This window comes from Pseudophryne corroboree, chromosome 2, assembly GCF_028390025.1.
Source record: "Pseudophryne corroboree isolate aPseCor3 chromosome 2, aPseCor3.hap2, whole genome shotgun sequence".
NCBI classification, from domain to species: domain Eukaryota; kingdom Metazoa; phylum Chordata; class Amphibia; order Anura; family Myobatrachidae; genus Pseudophryne; species Pseudophryne corroboree.
Genome location: NC_086445.1, coordinates 943,232,378 through 943,253,587, shown reverse-complemented (window position 1 = coordinate 943,253,587; position 21,210 = coordinate 943,232,378). Strand labels below are relative to the sequence as shown.

Below are 21,210 nucleotides of genomic sequence, written 5' to 3'. Positions count from 1 at the left end.
GTCAGGTCCTTCAGTCCGGACCAGATGTCAGCATCAGCAGTCGCTCCAGACTGCCCTGCATCACCGCCAGCGGGTGGGCTCGGAATTCTGAGCCTTTTCCTCGCACCCCCAGTTGCGGGAGAATGTGAAGGAGGAGATGTTGACAGGTCGCGTTCCGCTTGACTTGACAATTTTGTCACCAGCAGGTCTTTCAACCCCAGCAGACCTGTGTCTGCCGGAAAGAGAGATCCAAGGTAGGCTTTAAATCTAGGATCGAGCACGGTGGCCAAAATGTAGTGCTCTGATTTCAACAGATTGACCACCCGTGAATCCTTGTTAAGCGAATTAAGGGCTGCATCCACAAGTCCCACATGCCTAGCGGAATCGCTCCGTGTTAGCTCCTTCTTCAATGCCTCCAGCTTCTTCTGCAAAAGCCTGATGAGGGGAATGACCTGACTCAGGCTGGCAGTGTCTGAACTGACTTCACGTGTGGCAAGTTCAAAGGGCATCAGAACCTTGCACAACGTTGAAATCATTCTCCACTGCACTTGAGACAGGTGCATTCCATCTCCTATATCGTGCTCAATTGTATAGGCTTGAATGGCCTTTTGCTGCTCCTCCAACCTCTGAAGCATATAGAGGGTTGAATTCCACCTCGTTACCACTTCTTGCTTCAGATGATGGCAGGGCAGGTTCAGTAGTTTTTGGTGGTGCTCCAGTCTTCTGTACGTGGTGCCTGTACGCCGAAAGTGTCCCGCAATTTTTCTGGCCACCGACAGCATCTCTTGCACGCCCCTGTCGTTTTTTAAAAAATTCTGCACCACCAAATTCAAGGTATGTGCAAAACATGGGACGTGCTGGAATTTGCCCATATTTAATGCACACACAATATTGCTGGCGTTGTCCGATGCCACAAATCCACAGGAGAGTCCAATTGGGGTAAGCCATTCCGCGATGATCTTCCTCAGTTGCCGTAAGAGGTTTTCAGCTGTGTGCGTATTCTGGAAAGCGGTGATACAAAGCGTAGCCTGCCTAGGAAAGAGTTGGCGTTTGCGAGATGCTGCTACTGGTGCCGCCGCTGCTGTTCTTGCGGCGGGAGTCCATACATCTACCCAGTGGGCTGTCACAGTCATATAGTCCTGACCCTGCCCTGCTCCACTTGTCCACATGTCCGTGGTTAAGTGGACATTGGGTACAACTGCATTTTTTAGGACACTGGTGAGTCTTTTTCTGACGTCCGTGTACATTCTCGGTATCGCCTGCCTAGAGAAGTGGAACCTAGATGGTATTTGGTAACGGGGGCACACTGCCTCAATAAATTGTCTAGTTCCCTGTGAACTAACGGCGGATACCGGACGCACGTCTAACACCAACATAGTTGTCAAGGACTCAGTTATCCGCTTTGCAGTAGGATGACTGCTGTGATATTTCATCTTCCTCGCAAAGGACTGTTGAACAGTCAATTGCTTACTGGAAGTAGTACAAGTGGGCTTACGACTTCCCCTCTGGGATGACCATCGACTCCCAGCGGCAACAACAGCAGCGCCAGCAGCAGTAGGCGTTACACGCAAGGATGCATCGGAGGAATCCCAGGCAGGAGAGGACTCGTCAGACTTGCCAGTGACATGGCCTGCAGGACTATTGGCATTCCTGGGGAAGGAGGAAATTGACACTGAGGGAGTTGGTGGGGTGGTTTGCGTGAGCTTGGTTACAAGAGGAAGGGATTTACTGGTCAGTGGACTGCTTCCGCTGTCACCCAAAGTTTTTGAACTTGTCACTGACTTATTATGAATGCGCTGCAGGTGACGTATAAGGGAGGATGTTCCGAGGTGGTTAACGTCCTTACCCCTACTTATTACAGCTTGACAAAGGGAACACACGGCTTGACACCTGTTGTCCGCATTTCTGGTGAAATACCTCCACACTGAAGAGCTGATTTTTTTGGTATTTTCACCTGGCATGTCAACGGCCATATTCCTCCCACGGACAACAGGTGTCTCCCCGGGTGCCTGACTTAAACAAACCACCTCACCATCAGAATCCTCCTTGTCAATTTCCTCCCCAGCGCCAGCAACACCCATATCCTCATCCTGGTGTACTTCAACACTGACATCTTCAATTTCACTATCAGGAACTGGACTGCGGGTGCTCCTTTCAACACTTGCAGGGGGCGTGCAAATGGTGGAAGGCGCAAGCTCTTCCCGTCCAGTGTTGGGAAGGTCAGGCATTGCAGCCGACACAATTGGACTCTCCTTTGGGATTTGGGATTTCGAAGAACGCACAGTTCTTTGCTGTGCTTTTGCCGCAAGTCTTTTCTTTTTTCTAGCGAGAGGATGAGTGCTTCCATCTTCATGTGAAGCTGAACCACTAGCCATGAACATAGGCCAGGGCCTCAGCCGTTCCTTGCCACTCCGTGTCGTAAATGGCATATTGGCAAGTTTACGCTTCTCCTCAGACGCTTTTAATTTTGATTTTTGGGTCATTTTTTTACTGATCTTTTGTGTTTTGGATTTTACATGCTCTGTACTATGACATTGGGCATCGGCCTTGGCAGACGACGTTGATGGCATTTCATCCTCTCGGCCATGACTAGTGGCAGCAGCTTCAGCACGAGGTGGAAGTGGATCTTGATCTTTCCCTATTTTTTTAACCTCCACATTTTTGTTCTCCATATTTTGCGCACAACTAAAAGCCACCACAGGTATACAATGTAGATGGATGGATAGTATAGTATTACTTATACTAATGGACGACGAGTGACGACACAGAGGTAGGTACAGCCGTGGCCTACCGTACTGCTGCTTAGTGCTTATATATAAATATAATATACTGTATAACGGACCTGGTGGACAGTGTCAGCAGCAGACTGCTAAACTAGTATGAAGAAAGAAAAAAAAAACAACACCACAGGTATACAATGTAGATGGATGGATAGTATAGTATTACTTATACTTATGGACGACGAGTGACGACACAGAGGTAGGTACAGCCGTGGCCTACCGTACTGCTGCTTAGTGCTTATATATAAATATAATATACTGTATAACGGACCTGGTGGACAGTGTCAGCAGCAGACTGCTAAACTAGTATGAAGAAAGAAAAAAAAAACACCACAGGTATACAATGTAGATGGATGGATAGTATAGTATTACTTATACTTATGGACGACGAGTGACGACACAGAGGTAGGTACAGCCGTGGCCTACCGTACTGCTGCTTAGTGCTTATATATAAATGTAATATACTGTATAACGGACCTGGTGGACAGTGTCAGCAGCAGACTGCTAAACTAGTATGAAGAAAAAAAAAAAAAACACCACAAGTATACAATGTAGATGGATGGATAGTATAGTATTACTTATACTTATGGACGACGAGTGACGACACAGAGGTAGGTACAGCCGTGGCCTACCGTACTGCTGCTTAGTGCTTATTTATAAATATAATATACTGTATAATGGACCTGGTGGACAGTGTCAGCAGCAGACTGCTAAACTAGTATGAAGAAAGAAAGAAAAAACACCACAGGTATACAATGTAGATGGATGGATGGTATAGTATTACTTATACTTATGGACGACGAGTGACGACACAGAGGTAGGTACAGCCGTGGCCTACCGTACTGCTGCTTAGTGCTTATACATAAATATAATATACTGTATAACGGACCTGGTGGACAGTGTCAGCAGCAGACTGCTAAACTAGTATGAAGAAAGAAAAAAAAAACACCACAGGTATACAATGTAGATGGATGGATAGTATAGTATTACTTATACTTATGGACGACGAGTGACGACACAGAGGTAGGTACAGCTGTGGCCTACCGTACTGCTGCTTAGTGCTTATATATAAATATAATATACTGTATAACGGACCTGGTGGACAGTGTCAGCAGCAGACTGCTAAACTAGTATGAAGAAAGAAAAAAAAACACCACAGGTATTAGAGATGAGCGGGTTCGGTTCCTCGGAATCCGAACCCCCCGAACTTCAGCCTTTTTACACGGGTCCGAGGCAGACTCGGATCTTCCTGCCTTGCTCGGCTAACCCGAGCGCGCCCGAATGTCATCATCCCGCTGTCGGATTCTCGCGAGGCTCGTATTCTATCGCGAGACTTGGATTCTATATAAGGAGCCGCGCGTCGCCGCCATTTTCACACGTGCATTGAGATTGATAGGGAGAGGACGTGGCTGGCGTCCTCTCCGTTTATAGTTACTGTTAGTAGTTAGTTGATCTGATTGCTGCTTAGCTTATTGTGGGGAGGATTGGGGAGAGCTGTTAGGAGGAGTACAGTCAGTGCAGAGTTTTGCTAGTTTTTTTTAATCCGTTCTCTGCCTGAAAAAAACGCTCCATACCATATCTGTGCTCAGCATCAGTGTGCTGCATGATATATCTATGTATATCTGACTGTGCTGAGTGCTCACTGCTCACACAGCTGAATTGTGGGGGAGACTGGGGTGCAGTTATAGCAGGAGTACAGTGCACACTTTTGCTGCCAGTGTGACTGACCAGTGACCACCAGTATATTGTCTGCCTGAAAAAGTTAAACACTCCTGTGGTGTTTTTTTTTTTATTCTATAAACGCATTCTGCTGACAGTGTCCAGCAGGTCCGTCATTCATTATATTATATAAATATTTACCTGCAGTAGTGTTATATTTTTTTTGTTCATCTCTATCATCTTTATCATCTCTATATTAGCAGACGCAGTACGGTAGTCCACGGCTGTGGCTACCTCTGTGTCGTCAGTGCTCGTCCATAATTGTATACCTACCTGTGGTGGGTTTTTTTTTTCTATCTTCTTTATACTAGTAGTTTAGGAGTCTGCTGACAGTGTCCAGCAGGTCCGTCATTATATTATATATACCTGCAGTAGTGATATATATATATTTTTTATATCATTATCATCTCTATACTAGCAGACGCAGTACGGTAGTCCACGGCTGTAGCTACCTCTGTGTCGTCAGTGCTCGTCCATAATTGTATACCTACCTGTGGTGGGGTTTTTTTTTCTATCTTCTTCATACTAGTAGTTTAGGAGTCTGCTGACAGTGTCCAGCAGGTCCGTCATTATATTATATATACCTGCAGTAGTGATATATATATATTTTTTATATCATTATCATCTCTATACTAGCAGACGCAGTACGGTAGTCCACGGCTGTAGCTACCTCTGTGTCGTCAGTGCTCGTCCATAATTGTATACCTACCTGTGGTGGGGTTTTTTTTTCTATCTTCTTCATACTAGTAGTTTAGGAGTCTGCTGACAGTGTCCAGCAGGTCCGTCATTATATTATATATACCTGCAGTAGTGATATATATATATTTTTTATATCATTATCATCTCTATACTAGCAGATGCAGTACTGTAGTCCACGGCTGTAGCTACCTCTGTGTCGTCAGTGCTCGTCCATAATTGTATACCTACCTGTGGTGGTTTTTTTTTTTCTATCTTCTTCATACTAGTAGTTTAGGAGTCTGCTGACAGTGTCCAGCAGGTCCGTCATTATATTATATATACCTGCAGTAGTGATATATATATATTTTTTATATCATTATCATCTCTATACTAGCAGACGCAGTACGGTAGTCCACGGCTGTAGCTACCTCTGTGTCGTCAGTGCTCGTCCATAATTGTATACCTACCTGTGGTGGGGTTTTTTTTTCTATCTTCTTCATACTAGTAGTTTAGGAGTCTGCTGACAGTGTCCAGCAGGTCCGTCATTATATTATATATACCTGCAGTAGTGATATATATATATTTTTATATCATTATCATCTCTATACTAGCAGACGCAGTACGGTAGTCCACGGCTGTAGCTACCTCTGTGTCGTCAGTGCTCGTCCATAATTGTATACCTACCTGTGGTGGGGTTTTTTTTTCTATCTTCTTCATACTAGTAGTTTAGGAGTCTGCTGACAGTGTCCAGCAGGTCCGTCATTATATTATATATACCTGCAGTAGTGATATATATATATTTTTAATATCATTATCATCTCTATACTAGCAGACGCAGTACGGTAGTCCATGGCTGTAGCTACCTCTGTGTCATCAGTGCTCGTCCATAATTGTATACCTACCTGTGGTGGGTTTTTTTTTTCTATCTTCTTCATACTAGTAGTTTAGGAGTCTGCTGACAGTGTCCAGCAGGTCCGTCATTATATTATATATACCTGCAGTAGTGATATATATATATTTTTTATATCACTATCATCTCTATACTAGCAGACGCAGTACGGTAGTCCACGGCTGTAGCTACCTCTGTGTCGTCAGTCACTCGTCATCCATATGTATACTAGTATCCATCCATCTCCATTGTTTACCTGAGGTGCCTTTTAGTTGTGCCTATTAAAATATGGAGAACAAAAATGTTGAGGTTCCAAAAATAGGGAAAGATCAAGATCCACTTCCACCTCGTGCTGAAGCTGCTGCCACTAGTCATGGCCGAGACGATGAAATGCCATCAACGTCGTCTGCCAAGGCCGATGCCCAATGTCATAGTAGAGAGCATGTAAAATCCAAAACACAAAATATCAGTAAAAAAAGGACTCAAAAATCTAAAATAAAATCGTCGGAGGAGAAGCGTAAACTTGCCAATACTGTATGCCATTTACCACACGGAGTGGCAAGGAACGGCTGAGGCCCTGGCCTATGTTCATGGCTAGTGGTTCAGCTTCACATGAGGATGGAAGCACTCAGCCTCTCGCTAGAAAAATGAAAAGACTTAAGCTGGCAAAAGCACAGCAAAGAACTGTGCGTTCTTCGAAATCACAAATCCACAAGGAGAGTCCAATTGTGTCGGTTGCGATGCCTGACCTTCCCAACACTGGACGTGAAGAGCATGCGCCTTCCACCATTTGCACGCCCCCTGCAAGTGCTGGAAGGAGCACCCGCAGTCCAGTTCCTGATAGTCAGATTGAAGATGTCAGTGTTGAAGTACACCAGGATGAGGAGGATATGGGTGTTGCTGGCGCTGGGGAGGAAATTGACCAGGAGGATTCTGATGGTGAGGTGGTTTGTTTAAGTCAGGCACCCGGGGAGACACCTGTTGTCCGTGGGAGGAATATGGCCATTGACATGCCTGGTGAAAATACCAAAAAAATCAGCTCTTCGGTGTGGAAGTATTTCAACAGAAATGCGGACAACATTTGTCAAGCCGTGTGTTGCCTTTGTCAAGCTGTAATAAGTAGGGGTAAGGACGTTAACCACCTCGGAACATCCTCCCTTATACGTCACCTGCAGCGCATTCATCATAAGTCAGTGACAAGTTCAAAAACATTGGGCGACAGCGGAAGCAGTCCACTAACCAGTAAATCCCTTCCTCTTGTAACCAAGCTCACGCAAACCACCCCACCAACTCCCTCAGTGTCAATTTCCTCCTTCCCCAGGAATGCCAATAGTCCTGCAGGCCATGTCACTGGCAATTCTGGCGAGTCCTCTCCTGCCTGGGATTCCTCCGATGCATCCTTGCGTGTAACGCCTACTGCTGCTGGCGCTGCTGTTGTTGCTGCTGGGAGTCGATGGTCATCCCAGAGGGGAAGTTGTAAGACGACTTTTTTCTACTTCCACCAAGCAATTGACTGTCCAACAGTCCTTTGCGAGGAAGATGAAATATCACAGCAGTCATCCTGCTGCAAAGCGGATAACTGAGGCCTTGGCATCCTGGGCGGTGAGAAACGTGGTTCCGGTATCCATCATTACTGCAGAGCCAACTATAGACTTGATTGAGGTACTGTGTCCCCGGTACCAAATACCATCTAGGTTCCATTTCTCTAGGCAGGCGATACCGAAAATGTACACAGACCTCAGAAAAAGACACACCAGTGTCCTAAAAAATGCAGTTGTACCCAATGTCCACTTAACCACGGACATGTGGACAAGTGGAGCAGGGCAGACTCAGGACTATATGACTGTGACAGCCCACTGGGTAGATGTATTGACTCCCGCCGCAAGAACAGCAGCGGCAGCACCAGTAGCAGCATCTCGCAAACGCCAACTCTTTCCTAGGCAGGCTACGCTTTGTATCACCGCTTTCCAGAATACGCACACAGCTAAAAACCTCTTATGGCAACTGAGGAAGATCATCGCAGAATGGCTTACCCCAATTGGACTCTCCTGTGGATTTGTGGCATCGGACAACGCCAGCAATATTGTGTGTGCATTAAATATGGGCAAATTCCAGCACGTCCCATGTTTTGCACATACCTTGAATTTGGTGGTGCAGAATTATTTAAAAAACGAGAAGGGCGTGCAAGAGATGCTGTCGGTGGCCAGAAGAATTGCGGGACACTTTCGGCGTACAGGCACCACGTACAGAAGACTGGAGCAACACCAAAAACGCCTGAACCTGCCCTGCCATCATCTGAAGCAAGAAGTGGTAACGAGGTGGAATTCAACCCTCTATATGCTTCAGAGGTTGGAGGAGCAGCAAAAGGCCATTCAAGCCTATACAACTGAGCACGATATAGGAGGTGGAATGCACCTGTCTCAAGCGCAGTGGAGAATGATTTCAACGTTGTGCAAGGTTCTGCAACCTTATGAACTTGCCACACGTGAAGTCAGTTCAGACACTGCCAGCCTGAGTCAGGTCATTCCCCTCATCAGGCTTTTGCAGAAGAAGCTGGAGACATTGAAGGAGGAGCTAACACAGAGCGATTCCGCTAGGCATGTGGGACTTGTGGATGGAGCCCTTAATTCGCTTAACAAGGATTCACGGGTGGTCAATCTGTTGAAATCAGAGCACTACATTTTGGCCACCGTGCTCGATCCTAGATTTAAAACCTACCTTGGATCTCTCTTTCCGGCAGACACAAGTCTGCAGGGGTTCAAAGAACTGCTGGTGAGAAAATTGTCAAGTCAAGCGGAACGCGACCTGTCAACATCTCCTCCTTCACATTCTCCCGCAACTGGGGGTGCGAGGAAAAGGCTCAGAATTCCGAGCCCACCCGCTGGCGGTGATGCAGGGCAGTCTGGAGCGACTGCTGATGCTGACATCTGGTCCGGACTGAAGGACCTGACAACGATTACGGACATGTTGTCTACTGTCACTGCATATGATTCTCTCCCCATTGAAAGAATGGTGGAGGATTATATGAGTGACCGCATCCAAGTAGGCACGTCAGACAGTCCGTACGTATACTGGCAGGAAAAAGAGGCAATTTGGAGGCCCTTGCACAAACTGGCTTTATTCTACCTAAGTTGCCCTCCCACAAGTGTGTACTCCGAAAGAGTGTTTAGTGCCGCCGCTCACCTTGTCAGCAATCGGCGTACGAGGTTACTTCCAGAAAATGTGGAGAAGATGATGTTCATTAAAATGAATTATAATCAATTCCTCCATGGAGACATTCACCAGCAGCAATTGCCTCCACAAAGTACACAGGGAGCTGTGATGGTGGATTCCAGTGGGGACGAATTAATAATCTGTGAGGAGGGGGATGTACACGGTGATGAATCGGAGGATGATGATGAGGTGGACATCTTGCCTCTGTAGAGCCAGTTTGTGCAAGGAGAGATTAATTGCTTCTTTTTTGGTGGAGGTCCAAACCAACCCGTCATTTCAGTCACAGTCGTGTGGCAGACCCTGTCACTGAAATGATGGGTTGGTTAAAGTGTACATGTCCTGTTTATACAACATAAGGGTGGGTGGGAGGGCCCAAGGACAATTCCATCTTGCACCTCTTTTTTCTTTCATTTTTCTTTGCGTCATGTGCTGTTTGGGTAGTGTTTTTTGGAAGGGCCATCCTGCGTGACACTGCAGTGCCACTCCTAGATGGGCCAGGTGTTTGTGTCGGCCACTAGGGTCACTTATCTTAGTCACACAGCTACCTCATTGCGCCTCTTTTTTTTCTTCTTTGCGTCATGTGCTGTTTGGGGAGTATTTTTTGGAAGGGCCATCCGGCCTGACACTGCAGTTCCACTCCTAGATGGGCCAGGTGTTTGTGTCGGCCACTAGGGTCGCTTAGCTTACTCACACAGCTACTTTATTGCGCCTCTTTTTTTCTTTGCGTCATGTGCTGTTTGGGGAGTGTTTTTTGGAAGGGCCATCCTGCGTGACACTGCAGTGCCACTCCTAGATGGGCCAGGTGTTTGTGTCAGCCACTTGGGTCGCTGAGCTTAGTCATCCAGCGACCTCGGTGCAAATTTTAGGACTAAAAATAATATTGTGAGGTGTGAGGTGTTCAGAATAGACTGAAAATTAGTGGAAATTATGGTTATTGAGGTTAATAATACTTTGGGATCAAAATGACCCCCAAATTCTATGATTTAAGCTGTTTTTTAGGGTTTTTTGAAAAAAACACCCGAATCCAAAACACACCCGAATCCGACAAAAAAAATTCGGTGAGGTTTTGCCAAAACGCGTTCGAACCCAAAACACGGCCACGGAACCGAACCCAAAACCAAAACACAAAACCCGAAAAATTTCCGGTGCACATCTCTAACAGGTATACAATGTAGATGGATGGATAGTATAGTATTACTTATACTTATGGACGACGAGTGACGACACAGAGGTAGGTACAGCCGTGGCCTACCGTACTGCTGCTTAGTGCTTATATATAAATATAATATACTGTATAACGGACCTGGTGGACAATGTCAGCAGCAGACTGCTAAACTAGTATGAAGAAATAAAAAAAAAAACACCACAGGTATACAATGTAGATGGATGGATAGTATTACTTATACTTATGGACGACGAGTGACGAGTCGACACAGAGGTAGGTACAGCCGTGGCCTACCGTACTGCTGCTTAGTGCTTAATTATATATATAATATACTGTATAACGGACCTGGTGGACACTGCAGTGTCAGCAGACTGCTAAACAAACTAGCATGAAGAAAGAAAAAAAAAAAACACCACAGTGTTTTTCAGGCAGACAAACGTATACTGGACTGGTGGTCACTGTCAGCAAAACTGTGCACTGTACTCCTGCTATAACTGCTCCCCAGTCCCCACAATTAGGCAGTGTGAGCAGTGCACTCAGCACAGATATATCATGCAGCAGTGCAGCACACTGAGTGAGCACAGATATGGTGGAGCGTTTTTTTTTCAGGCAGAGAAACAACGGATTAAACGCAAAACCCTGCACTGTACTCCCTAACAGCTGCTCCCCGTCCCCAATCCTCCCCACAATTATAACTAACTAAGTTCTAATATAATACAACGGACTCGGAGAGGACGCCAGCCACGTCCTCTCCCTATCAATCTCAATGCACGTGTGAAAATGGCGGCGACGCGCGGCTCCTTATTTAGAATCTGAGTCTCGCGAGAATCCGACAGCGGGATGATGACGTTCGGGCGCGCTCGGGTTAACCGAGCAAGGCGGGAGGATCCGAGTCGCTCGGACCCGTGTAAAAAAAGTGAAGTTCGGGCGGGTCGGATTCCGAGGATCCGAACCCGCTCATCACTAGTGTTTGAACCCGACCAAGTAGCAGCTCGGCAAAGTTGTAAAGCCGAGACCCCTCGGGCAGCCGCCCAAGAAGAGCCCACTTTCCTCGTGGAATGGGCTTTTTCAGATTTAGGATGCGGCAGTCCAGCCACAGAATGTGCAAGTTGAATCATGCTACAGATCCAGCGAGCAATAGTCTGCTTTGAAGCAGGAGCACCCAGCTTGTTGGGTGCATACAGGATAAATAGCGAGTCAGTTTTACTGACTCTAGCCGTCCTGGAAACATAGATTTTCAGGGCCCTGACTACGTCCAGCAACTTGGAATCCTCCAAGTCCCGAGTAGCCGCAGGCACCACAATAGGTTGGTTCAAATGAAACGCTGATTCCACCTTAGGAAGAAATTGGGAACGAGTCCTCAATTCCGCCCTATCCATATAGAAAATCAGATAAGGGCTTTTACATGACAAAGCCGCCAATTCTGATACACGCCTGGCCGAAGCCAAGGCCAACAGCATGACCACTTTCCACGTGAGATATTTTAGCTCCACGGTTTTAAGTGGCTCAAACCAATGCGACTTTAGGAAATCCAACACCACGTTGAGATCCCAAGGTGCCACTGGAGGCACAAAAGGGGGCTGAATATGCAGCACTCCTTTAACAAATGTCTGAACTTCAGGCAGTGAAGCCAGTTCTTTTTGGAAGAAAATCGACAGAGCCGAAATCTGGACCTTAATGGAACCCAATTTGAGGCCCATAGTCACCCCTGACTGTAGGAAGTGCAGAAATCGACCCAGCTGAAATTCATCTGTTGGGGCCTTCCTGGCCTCACACCAAGCAACATATTTCCGCCATATGCGGTGATAATGTTTTGCGGTCACATCCTTCCTAGCTATAATCAGCGTAGGAATGACTTCCTCCGGAATGCCCTTTTCCTTTAGGATCCGGTGTTCAACCGCCATGCCGTCAAACGCAGCCGCGTTAAGTCTTGGAACAGACAGGGCCCCTGCAGCAGCAGGTCCTGTCTGAGCGGCAGAGGCCATGGGTCCTCTGAGATCATTTCTTGAAGTTCTGGGTACCAAGCTCTTCTTGGCCAATCCGGAACAATGAGTATAGTTCTTACTCCTCTCCTTCTTATTATCCTCAGTACCTTGGGTATGAGAGGAAGAGGAGAGGACACATAAACCGACTGGTACACCCACGGTGTCACTAGAGCGTCCACAGCTATCGCCTGAGGGTCCCTTGACCTGGCGCAATATCTTTTTAGCTTTTTGTTGAGGCGGGACGCCATCATGTCCACCTGTGGCCGTTCCCAACGGTTCACAATCAGCTGGAAGACTTCTGGATGAAGTCCCCACTCTCCTGGGTGGAGGTCGTGCCTGCTGAGGAAGTCTGCTTCCCAGTTGTCCACTCCCGGAATGAACACTGCTGACAGTGCTATCACGTGATTCTCCGCCCATCGAAGAATCCTTGTGGCTTCTGCCATTGCCACCCTGCTTCTTGTGCCGCCCTGGCGGTTTACATGGGCGACCGCTGTGATGTTGTCTGACTGAATCAGAACCGGTTGGTTTTGAAGCAGGGGTTCTGCTTGACTCAGGGCGTTGTAAATGGCCCTTAGTTCCAGAATATTTATGTGTAGGGAAGTTTCCTGACTCGACCATTGTCCTTGGAAGTTTCTTCCCTGGGTGACTGCCCCCCAACCTCGGAGGCTTGCATCCGTGGTCACCAGGACCCAGTCCTGTATGCCGAATCTGCGGCCTTCGAGCAGATGAGCACTCTGCAGCCACCACAGCAGAGACACCCTGGCCCTCAGGGACAGGGTGATTAACCGATGCATCTGGAGATGCGATCCGGACCACTTGTCCAACAGATCCCACTGGAAGATCCTTGCATGGAATCTGCCGAAGGGAATTGCTTCGTAAGAAGCTACCATCTTTCCCAGGACTCGCGTGCAGTGATGCACCGACACCTGCTTTGGTTTCAGGAGGTCCCTGACCAGAGATGATAATTCCTGGGCCTTCTCCTCCGGGAGAAATATCTTCTTCTGTTCTGTGTCCAGAATCATGCCCAAGAACAGCAGACGCGTCGCAGGAATCAGCTGCGACTTTGGGATATTCAGAATCCAGCCGTGCTGATGCAGCACTTCCTGAGATAGTGCTACGCTGACTAGCAACTGCTCTTTGGACCTCGCCTTTATAAGGAGATCGTCCAAGTACGGAATAATCATGACTCCCTTCTTTCGGAGGAGCATCATCATTTCGGCCATTACCTTGGTAAATACCCGCGGTGCCGTGGACAGACCAAACGGCAACGTCTGGAATTGGTAATGACATTCCTGTACCACAAACCTGAAGTACTCCTGGTGGGGTGAATAAATGGGGACATGCAGGTAAGCATCCTTGATGTCCAATGACACCATAAAATCCCCCTCTTCCAGGCTTGCAATAACCGCCCTGAGCGATTCCATCTTGAACTTGAACTTTTTTATATAAATGTTCAAGGATTTTAAATTTAGAATGGGTCTCACCGAACCGTCTGGTTTCAGTACCACAAACATTGTGGAATAGTAACCCCGTCCCTGTTGAAGGAGGGGTACCTTGATTATCACCTGCTGAAGATACAGCTTGTGAATTGCCGCCAGTACTACCTCCCTTTCTCCGAGGACAAGCAGGCAAGGCTGATTTGAGGTAACGGCGAGGGGGAGTCGCCTCGAACTCCAGCTTGTATCTCTGTGACACTACTTGCAGAACCCAGGGATCCACCTGTGAGCGAGCCCACTGGTCGCTGAAGTTCCGGAGACGCGCCCCCACCGCACCTGGCTCCGCCTGTGGAGCCCCAGCGTCATGCGTTGGACTTAGAGGAAGCGGGGGAAGATTTTTGATCCTGGGAACTGGCTGTCTGGTGCAGTTTTTTCCCTCTTCCCTTGCCTCTGGGCAGAAAGGAAGCGCCTTTGACCCGCTTGCTTTTCTGAGGCCGAAAGGACTGTACCTGATAATACGGTGCTTTCTTAGGCTGTGAGGGAACCTGAGGTAAAAACGTCGACTTCCCAGCTGTTGCTGTGGATACGAAGTCCGAGAGACCATCCCCAAACAATTCCTCACCCTTATAAGGCAAAACCTCCATGTGCCTTTTAGAATCAGCATCACCTGTCCTCTGCCGGGTCCATAATACCCTCCTGGCAGAAATGGACATTGCATTAATTCTGGATGCCAGCCGGGAAATATCCCTCTGTGCATCTCTCATATATAAGACGACGTCTTTAATATGCTCTATGGTTAGCAAAATAGTATCCCTGTCGAGGGTATCAATATTATCTGACAGGGTATCAGACCACGCTGCAGCAGCACTACACATCCATGCTGAGGCAATTGCGGGTCTCAGTATAGTACCTGAGTGTGTATATACAGACTTCAGGATCGCCTCCTGTTTTCTATCAGCAGGCTCCTTCAAGGCGGCCGTATCCTGAGACGGCAGTGCCACCTTTTTTGACAAGCGTGTGAGCGCCTTATCCACCCTAGGGGATATCTCCCAATGTGACCTATCCTCTGGCGGGAAAGGGTACGCCATCAGTAACTTTGTAGAAATGACCAGTTTCTTATCGGGGGAAGCCCACGCTTCTTCACACACTTCATTCAACTCATCTGATGGGGGAAAAAACACTGGCTGCTTTTTCTCCCCAAACATAATACCCTTTTTGGTGGTACTTGGGTTAATGTCAGAAATGTGTAACACATTTTTCATTGCCGTAATCATGCAACGGATGCCCCTAGTGGATTGTGTATATGTCTCATCCTCGTCGACACTGGAGTCAGACTCCGTGTCGACATCTGTGTCTGCCATCTGAGGTAGCGGGCGTTTTTGAGCAGGCGCGGGCTGAGAAGCCGGCTGTCCCACGGCTGTTACGTCATCCAGCCTTTTATGTAATGAGTTGACACTGTCGGTTAATACCTTCCACATATCCACCCACTCTGGTGTCGGCCCCGCAGGGGATGACATCACATTTATCGGCACCTGCTCAGCCTCCACATAAGCCTCCTCATCAAACATGTCGACACAGCCGTACCGACACACCGCACACACACAGGGAATGCTCTGACTGAGGACAGGACCACACAAAGTCCTTTGGGGAGACAGAGAGAGAGTATGCCAGCACACACCACAGCGCTATTTAAGCAGGGATTTACACTAACAGAAAGTGATTTTCCCTATAGCTGCTTTTGATATATAGTTTGCGCCTAAATTTAGTGCCCCCCCTCTCTTTTTTACCCTTTGAGCCTGGAAACTGCAGGGGAGAGCCTGGGGAGCTGTCTTCCAGCGGAGCTGTGAAGAGAAAATGGCGCCAGTGTGCTGAGGGAGATAGCCCCGCCCCTTTTTTGGCGGACTTCTCCCGCTCTTATATTTATATTATGGCAGGGGATTTTTGCACATATATAGCTTATTAGGCTATATTATGTGCCATTTGCCAATGTAAGGTACTCTAATTGCTGCCCAGGGCACCCCCCCCCCCCCCCCCCCAGCGCCCTGCACCCATCAGTGACCGGAGTATGTGGTGTGCATAGGGAGCAATGGCGCACAGCTGCAGTGCTGTGCGCTACCTTAATGAAGACCGAAGTCTTCAGCCGCCGATTTCCAGGATGTTCTTCTTGCTTCTGGCTCTGTAAGGGGGACGGCGGCGCGGCTCCGGGACCAGATGACCGAGGCTCGCTTCTTCTCCCCTTAGTCCCTCGTAGCAGTGAGTCTGTTGCCAGCAGATCTCACTGAAAATAAAAAACCTAACAAATACTTTCTTTACTAGGAGCTCAGGAGAGCCCCTAGTGTGCAACCAGCTCGGGCCGGGCACAGATTCTAACTAAGGTCTGGAGGAGGGGCATAGAGGGAGGAGCCAGTGCACACCAGATAGTACCTAATCTTTCTTTTAGAGTGCCCAGTCTCCAGCGGAGCCCGCTATTCCCCATGGTCCTTACGGAGTACCCAGCATCCACTAGGACGTCAGAGAAATATTAAATGAATGAACACACTTGTGTGATAATTCAGAATACAGTTGTTACCTGCTGTTACTAGCAGGCAGCTACTGTATATCATATTCCCTTCCCCAATGGAACTTGCAATCTATTTTTTTTTTAAAAGGCAGACAAATCACCAACCAGGCAGTTTACCTCATACCTACCAACTGTCCAAATTTCAGCGGGACTGTCCCGCTATTTGGACACTGTCCCGCTGTCCCATTCTCATGCCATAGTGTCCTGAGGGTGGGGGGTGCAGTTGGGAGACCCTGTGATCACCGCTGCCCTGCTATGCAAAGCAGCTGGTGATCACTGAATAGATGCCATGTAACAGTGTGGGGAGTGAGCTGGGAACTGCCCAGCTGCCCAGGGAGCGCTGGGCATGCCCCCAAAGTGACGATAATGGAGGTCAGGAAGCAAAGCTCCACCCCTTTATCTGAGACTCCACCTCTTTATATGTGCTTCCACCCCCTTTTCAGGCATGGGTGCGCTAGGTCCCAAAAAGGAAGCTCTTCAAGTTGGGAGGTATGCTATCTATCCTGCCAACATGTCTGCGGGCTAAAGCACCTAGTGGACATTGGGAGAATATACAAACTCGACACATCTTAAAGACAGGTCAGAATTTAGCCCAAAGTCCCATGGTGGTAATGTGGACCTGGCACCGCAAAAGAGGTCAAGGCCCCAAACAGGGGCCTTTTAAGAGAGGAGGGGACCCGTGTGCAGCATCTGTTGTAGACCCTCTAATCTCCAGCAGCAAGTAGACTCTGGCATAATGTCTACTGAGCATGTACAGATCTCTTGGAACATAGCACCGACGCCATGTTCCCGAGGACATCTCCAGTCCGTATGTGTAATCACTTGGAAATGGCCACAATGGCAATTTTCTAAGTGATTTGTATCTTCACTGCAGGGCCGCTGCCCTGGGACTTCAGAGGGGTAGGTATAATATATGGGTGAAGGTTGTGGCCCCCACTGGACTCAGGTACCCGTGTGCAACGCACACACTGCCCCCATTATAGAATCACCTATGGCCCCAAAGGAGCGCAAGTTATAGCTACAAGGGGCAGACAGCTGGTGCGCGGCCACATAATAGTAGTTGCTCTTGCAAGCTTGGTGTCTACTCCTAAAAACAATACTCAGAATACTCTCCCTCTGAAATTCTTAGATCTTGCTGCATCTTGACTCTAGTAACCACCTCTCACTCCCACTTACTTCTCCCATGCAGCTACCCATTTGTGGAATTCCCTAATACATCCAGTTAGGTTCTGCCATCGCCTTCAGATCATTAAATGTTTTCTGAAAACTCATCTCTTTATTCAGGGATACACTGGAGCTGTAATTCTGCCCCGGCATCCCTCTGTATGTGCGCATGAAAGGGAGAGTGGCCACACAGCATGGGTGTTGTTACGAGTCCCTCTGTGTATGTGTGCATGAAAAGAGGAGTGGTCACACATCATGGGTGTTGTTACAAGTATAGGGACGGGGCATGTTGGCTGAGTGAGCGTCAAGAGTCCATCCTGCTTGGCCAGGATTTTGGGGCAGACCAGTCCGTTGGGCCATCAGACCTTCTGGCATTTGCCAGAAGAGCCAGATGGCCAGACTAACCCTCTTCTTTATTAGAGCTTGACATACTCCCACCTATGCTACCCACACCAATGCCTCCTCACACCTGCCCCACTCCCACCTGTACTACCTGCACAAATGTACCCTCAACATCTATCCTACTCCCACCTATATTACCATAGTTGCCCCCTCACAACTGTCCCAATCTCCCCTCAGAGCCAACCATTCTCCTCTTGTGTCAGCTGATCACTCTTCCTATTGGAACGTGTGCTCTCCCATGGGCAGGGCCTTCCATAGCCTTTGTTTTCATATCTGCATTTATTTTTAGATTTATTTTTTTAAGGTTGTCCTGCCATCCCCACTGTCCAGTGCTATATATACTCCACCTCACATTGTATATATGCATAAATAATATCTCAAAGTACAGTATAAGAATCGTAGTCTTCTCAACAGCATTGTATAAAAATCTATATTATTTTAAATGAAAGGAATGATTATCAACACCGTTTTTCATTTATTATATTTTAAACTTTTATTAGTATATTTACAAATGGAGAGCACTGGAGCAGAATACTGTGAAGAATACTGGAGCAGGTTTTGTGGATTGCACTGGAACAGGATGCTATGAACCAATCTTGTGCAGGTTTTCTGGATAGAACTTGAGCAGAATGCTTTGTTATATCGCTGTCTTGTCGCAGTCTTTGTAAGGTCACTTTTTCCCAGCTTTATCTCTTTGCTCCATACACTTCTCTGCTCAGTTACTCCATTCCCTTGGCCGTCAGCAGATCATAACAGATGTGTGAATGGATTACTGGTTCATAACAGATGTGTGAATGGATTACTCATCCAGTATCCCAGGATCATAACAGATGTGTGAATGGATTACTTGTCCAGTATCCTGTCCTAGATGTTAGATGGACGGACATTGGGTTCTCAGTAGATAGAATTCTGAGGCCTGGACAAGTTGATTTAGGTGTTAAGTGAGGGACAGTCTATGTTGTAGTCCATTCACATTAGATGGCTTCATCAAGTTTCCCCCTTTTGGTGTTGTCATTCTCTTCAGGGCCCTTTCTTTTTCTAGATTCTGGAATAGGTGACGTTTTTCCAGTTTCTAGACTGCTGCTATCAACTGCCGGATTGCGGTTCCTCTGGTTGCTCAGGCGGCTTCTTTTGGGAAATGGTGAAAATTCCCCATCATCTAGGCACTGTATGAGATGTTGTCTTAGCTTTCGCTTTTTGAATTTGCGCCTGGGAAAGTCGCCGGTGCAGAGGAATTCCACAGCATTCGCAACAGAATATATCCCGCAGTTCCCTGAGTCTGGCCTCTGTTGCTCCACGTCCAGGATGTTAAGATTTGACAGCAGGTCTTTTGGGACAACAGCCTGATACAGATCTTGTAGTTGCCTGCTGCCAGAGGGGGTGAGCCGCCATCCGTCGCTGTCTGCAATTTGCACCTGCCCATCTCGAAAGCAGGACACAAAGAAGTGTTCGTCATCTGTATCCGGGTGTATCTGCAGTGACGGGCCAGAGACGGGGGTGAAGGAGCCAGCCTCTCCTATTATCGCAGGCTGCAAGCCTTCCACGTTGAATTGCTTGCGCAGTATGGACTGCACAGCATCAATAATGGGGATGCTTACACCCTGGTTGTTCAGTATGATCAGCCTATCTTTCTGTGTCAGCCCCAAATGGGGCAGCCACATATTCTGTAAATATGTAAGGAAAAATATAAAATATATTAAAACAAATAAAAGTTCAGTATGTTTGTACTTACTATACCAATGCCCCTTAAATGCATTGAAAAGACAAATGCATAGAATTAATCATTGCTTAGGACACCAGGGGGGATTCAATTGGGCGCAAGGTTTAGCCCGCAAACCCCCCCCCCCAAAAAAAAAACAAAAAAAAAAACACATACGCTGTGGAATTACAGAAGCTGTCTGTGACATCATCAGTCTCACCCTGCCTGCTTTCCACCACTGAATGTAATGATTCATATGTTTATTATAACATTAATTTACATGGGGACGCAATGAGAGAAAAGGGGATTAAAAAGGGAAAGGAAAGGGAGAAAAATAAAATATAGGACAGATCCAAAGTGTGGCTTACAGCGATACATGGGAGTTTTTAGGGAATTGGAGATGGCTTGAGAGCAGCTTACCCGTGGGATGGGGACCATTACATAAATTGGCCACATCACTGATCCACCCATATATGGCCATAATCCACCCTGCAACACCCACATTTTATAGAGACCATGTTATCATGCAAGGCCTACCTAGAACCATCATGGTTTGTTTATTTTTATTTGATGCCATGCTCAGGCAACGGCATCATAGAAATAAGTCCCTCATAATAATGGTCCTTACGCTATTAATATAATGATAAATAAATGATGAAAGTGAAAATAATTGGCCACCCCACCAACAAAACAAAATAGCTCTAAGCACCAGCGGTCACAGCATGGTCTGCCTATAGCTAATGCAGGAAAACTAGTAGTATTGTGAGGTCCCCCCAAAAAGCTGCAACCAGCGTCAAGCTATGCCAGGCTTAGATTGTCCCCCTATAACAGTACTACATTATTAAACTATATTTTCAGATAATATTCAGATTAAAATAAGCTTACCATAGACCTTCGCATTATATAACGGCGTTAGTGCAATGAAAAAACACGTCTGTATAGTTAGCCAACTACCTCAACGCTCACTCTCATGCAATAACTGATTGTCCTGAGCCAAGCAGGGACTTTAATCTCATACCTGAGTGACATCACAAACGCTGTGGAATTACAAAAACTGTCTGTGACATCATCAGCCTCACCCTGCCTACTTTCCACCACTGAATGTACTGATTCATATGCTTTATTATAACGTTAATTTACATGGGGACACAATGAGAGAAAAGGCGATTAAACTATTAAATTAAAGGGAGAAAAATATAGGACAGATCCACAATGTGAAAAAAAGAAAAGTACAATCTCACTTTGCGCGTCCAAATGTTCAAACTGTCCAATGATCCTCACAATGGAGCATGGAGATAATCAAACCAACGTGAAACAAAAAATAAAACACAACATAGTGTATTACTGCAAAAATAAATTATAAGGATAAAGTTCCTCCCAATGTGTAAAAAGATGATGATGGTAGCAAAATAGTCCAAAATCCAAGATCCACCTCCGTTTGAGAAAGGTCACCCGAATGGTGTGTCAGAAAAGGGTCCTTACATGTGTGCTTACTTGTATAAAAATGATGCGAACGTGGATTGTTATATTAATCATGGAGA

General features: G+C 46.9%; 1 protein-coding gene across 1 annotated transcript; it reads right to left on the bottom strand.

Moving 5' to 3' along the window:
* Positions 1-18,455: 18,455 nt before the first annotated feature.
* Positions 18,456-20,640, bottom strand: LOC134986877 (uncharacterized). The gene is made up of 2 exons (XM_063950461.1): positions 20,555-20,640; positions 18,456-19,634 (listed from the first exon to the last, which is right to left on the bottom strand). The coding sequence occupies exons 1-2, from the start codon at positions 20,567-20,569 to the stop codon at positions 18,945-18,947; spliced, it is 705 nt and encodes a 234-aa protein (XP_063806531.1). The 5' UTR covers positions 20,570-20,640; the 3' UTR covers positions 18,456-18,944.
* Positions 20,641-21,210: the final 570 nt, after the last annotated feature.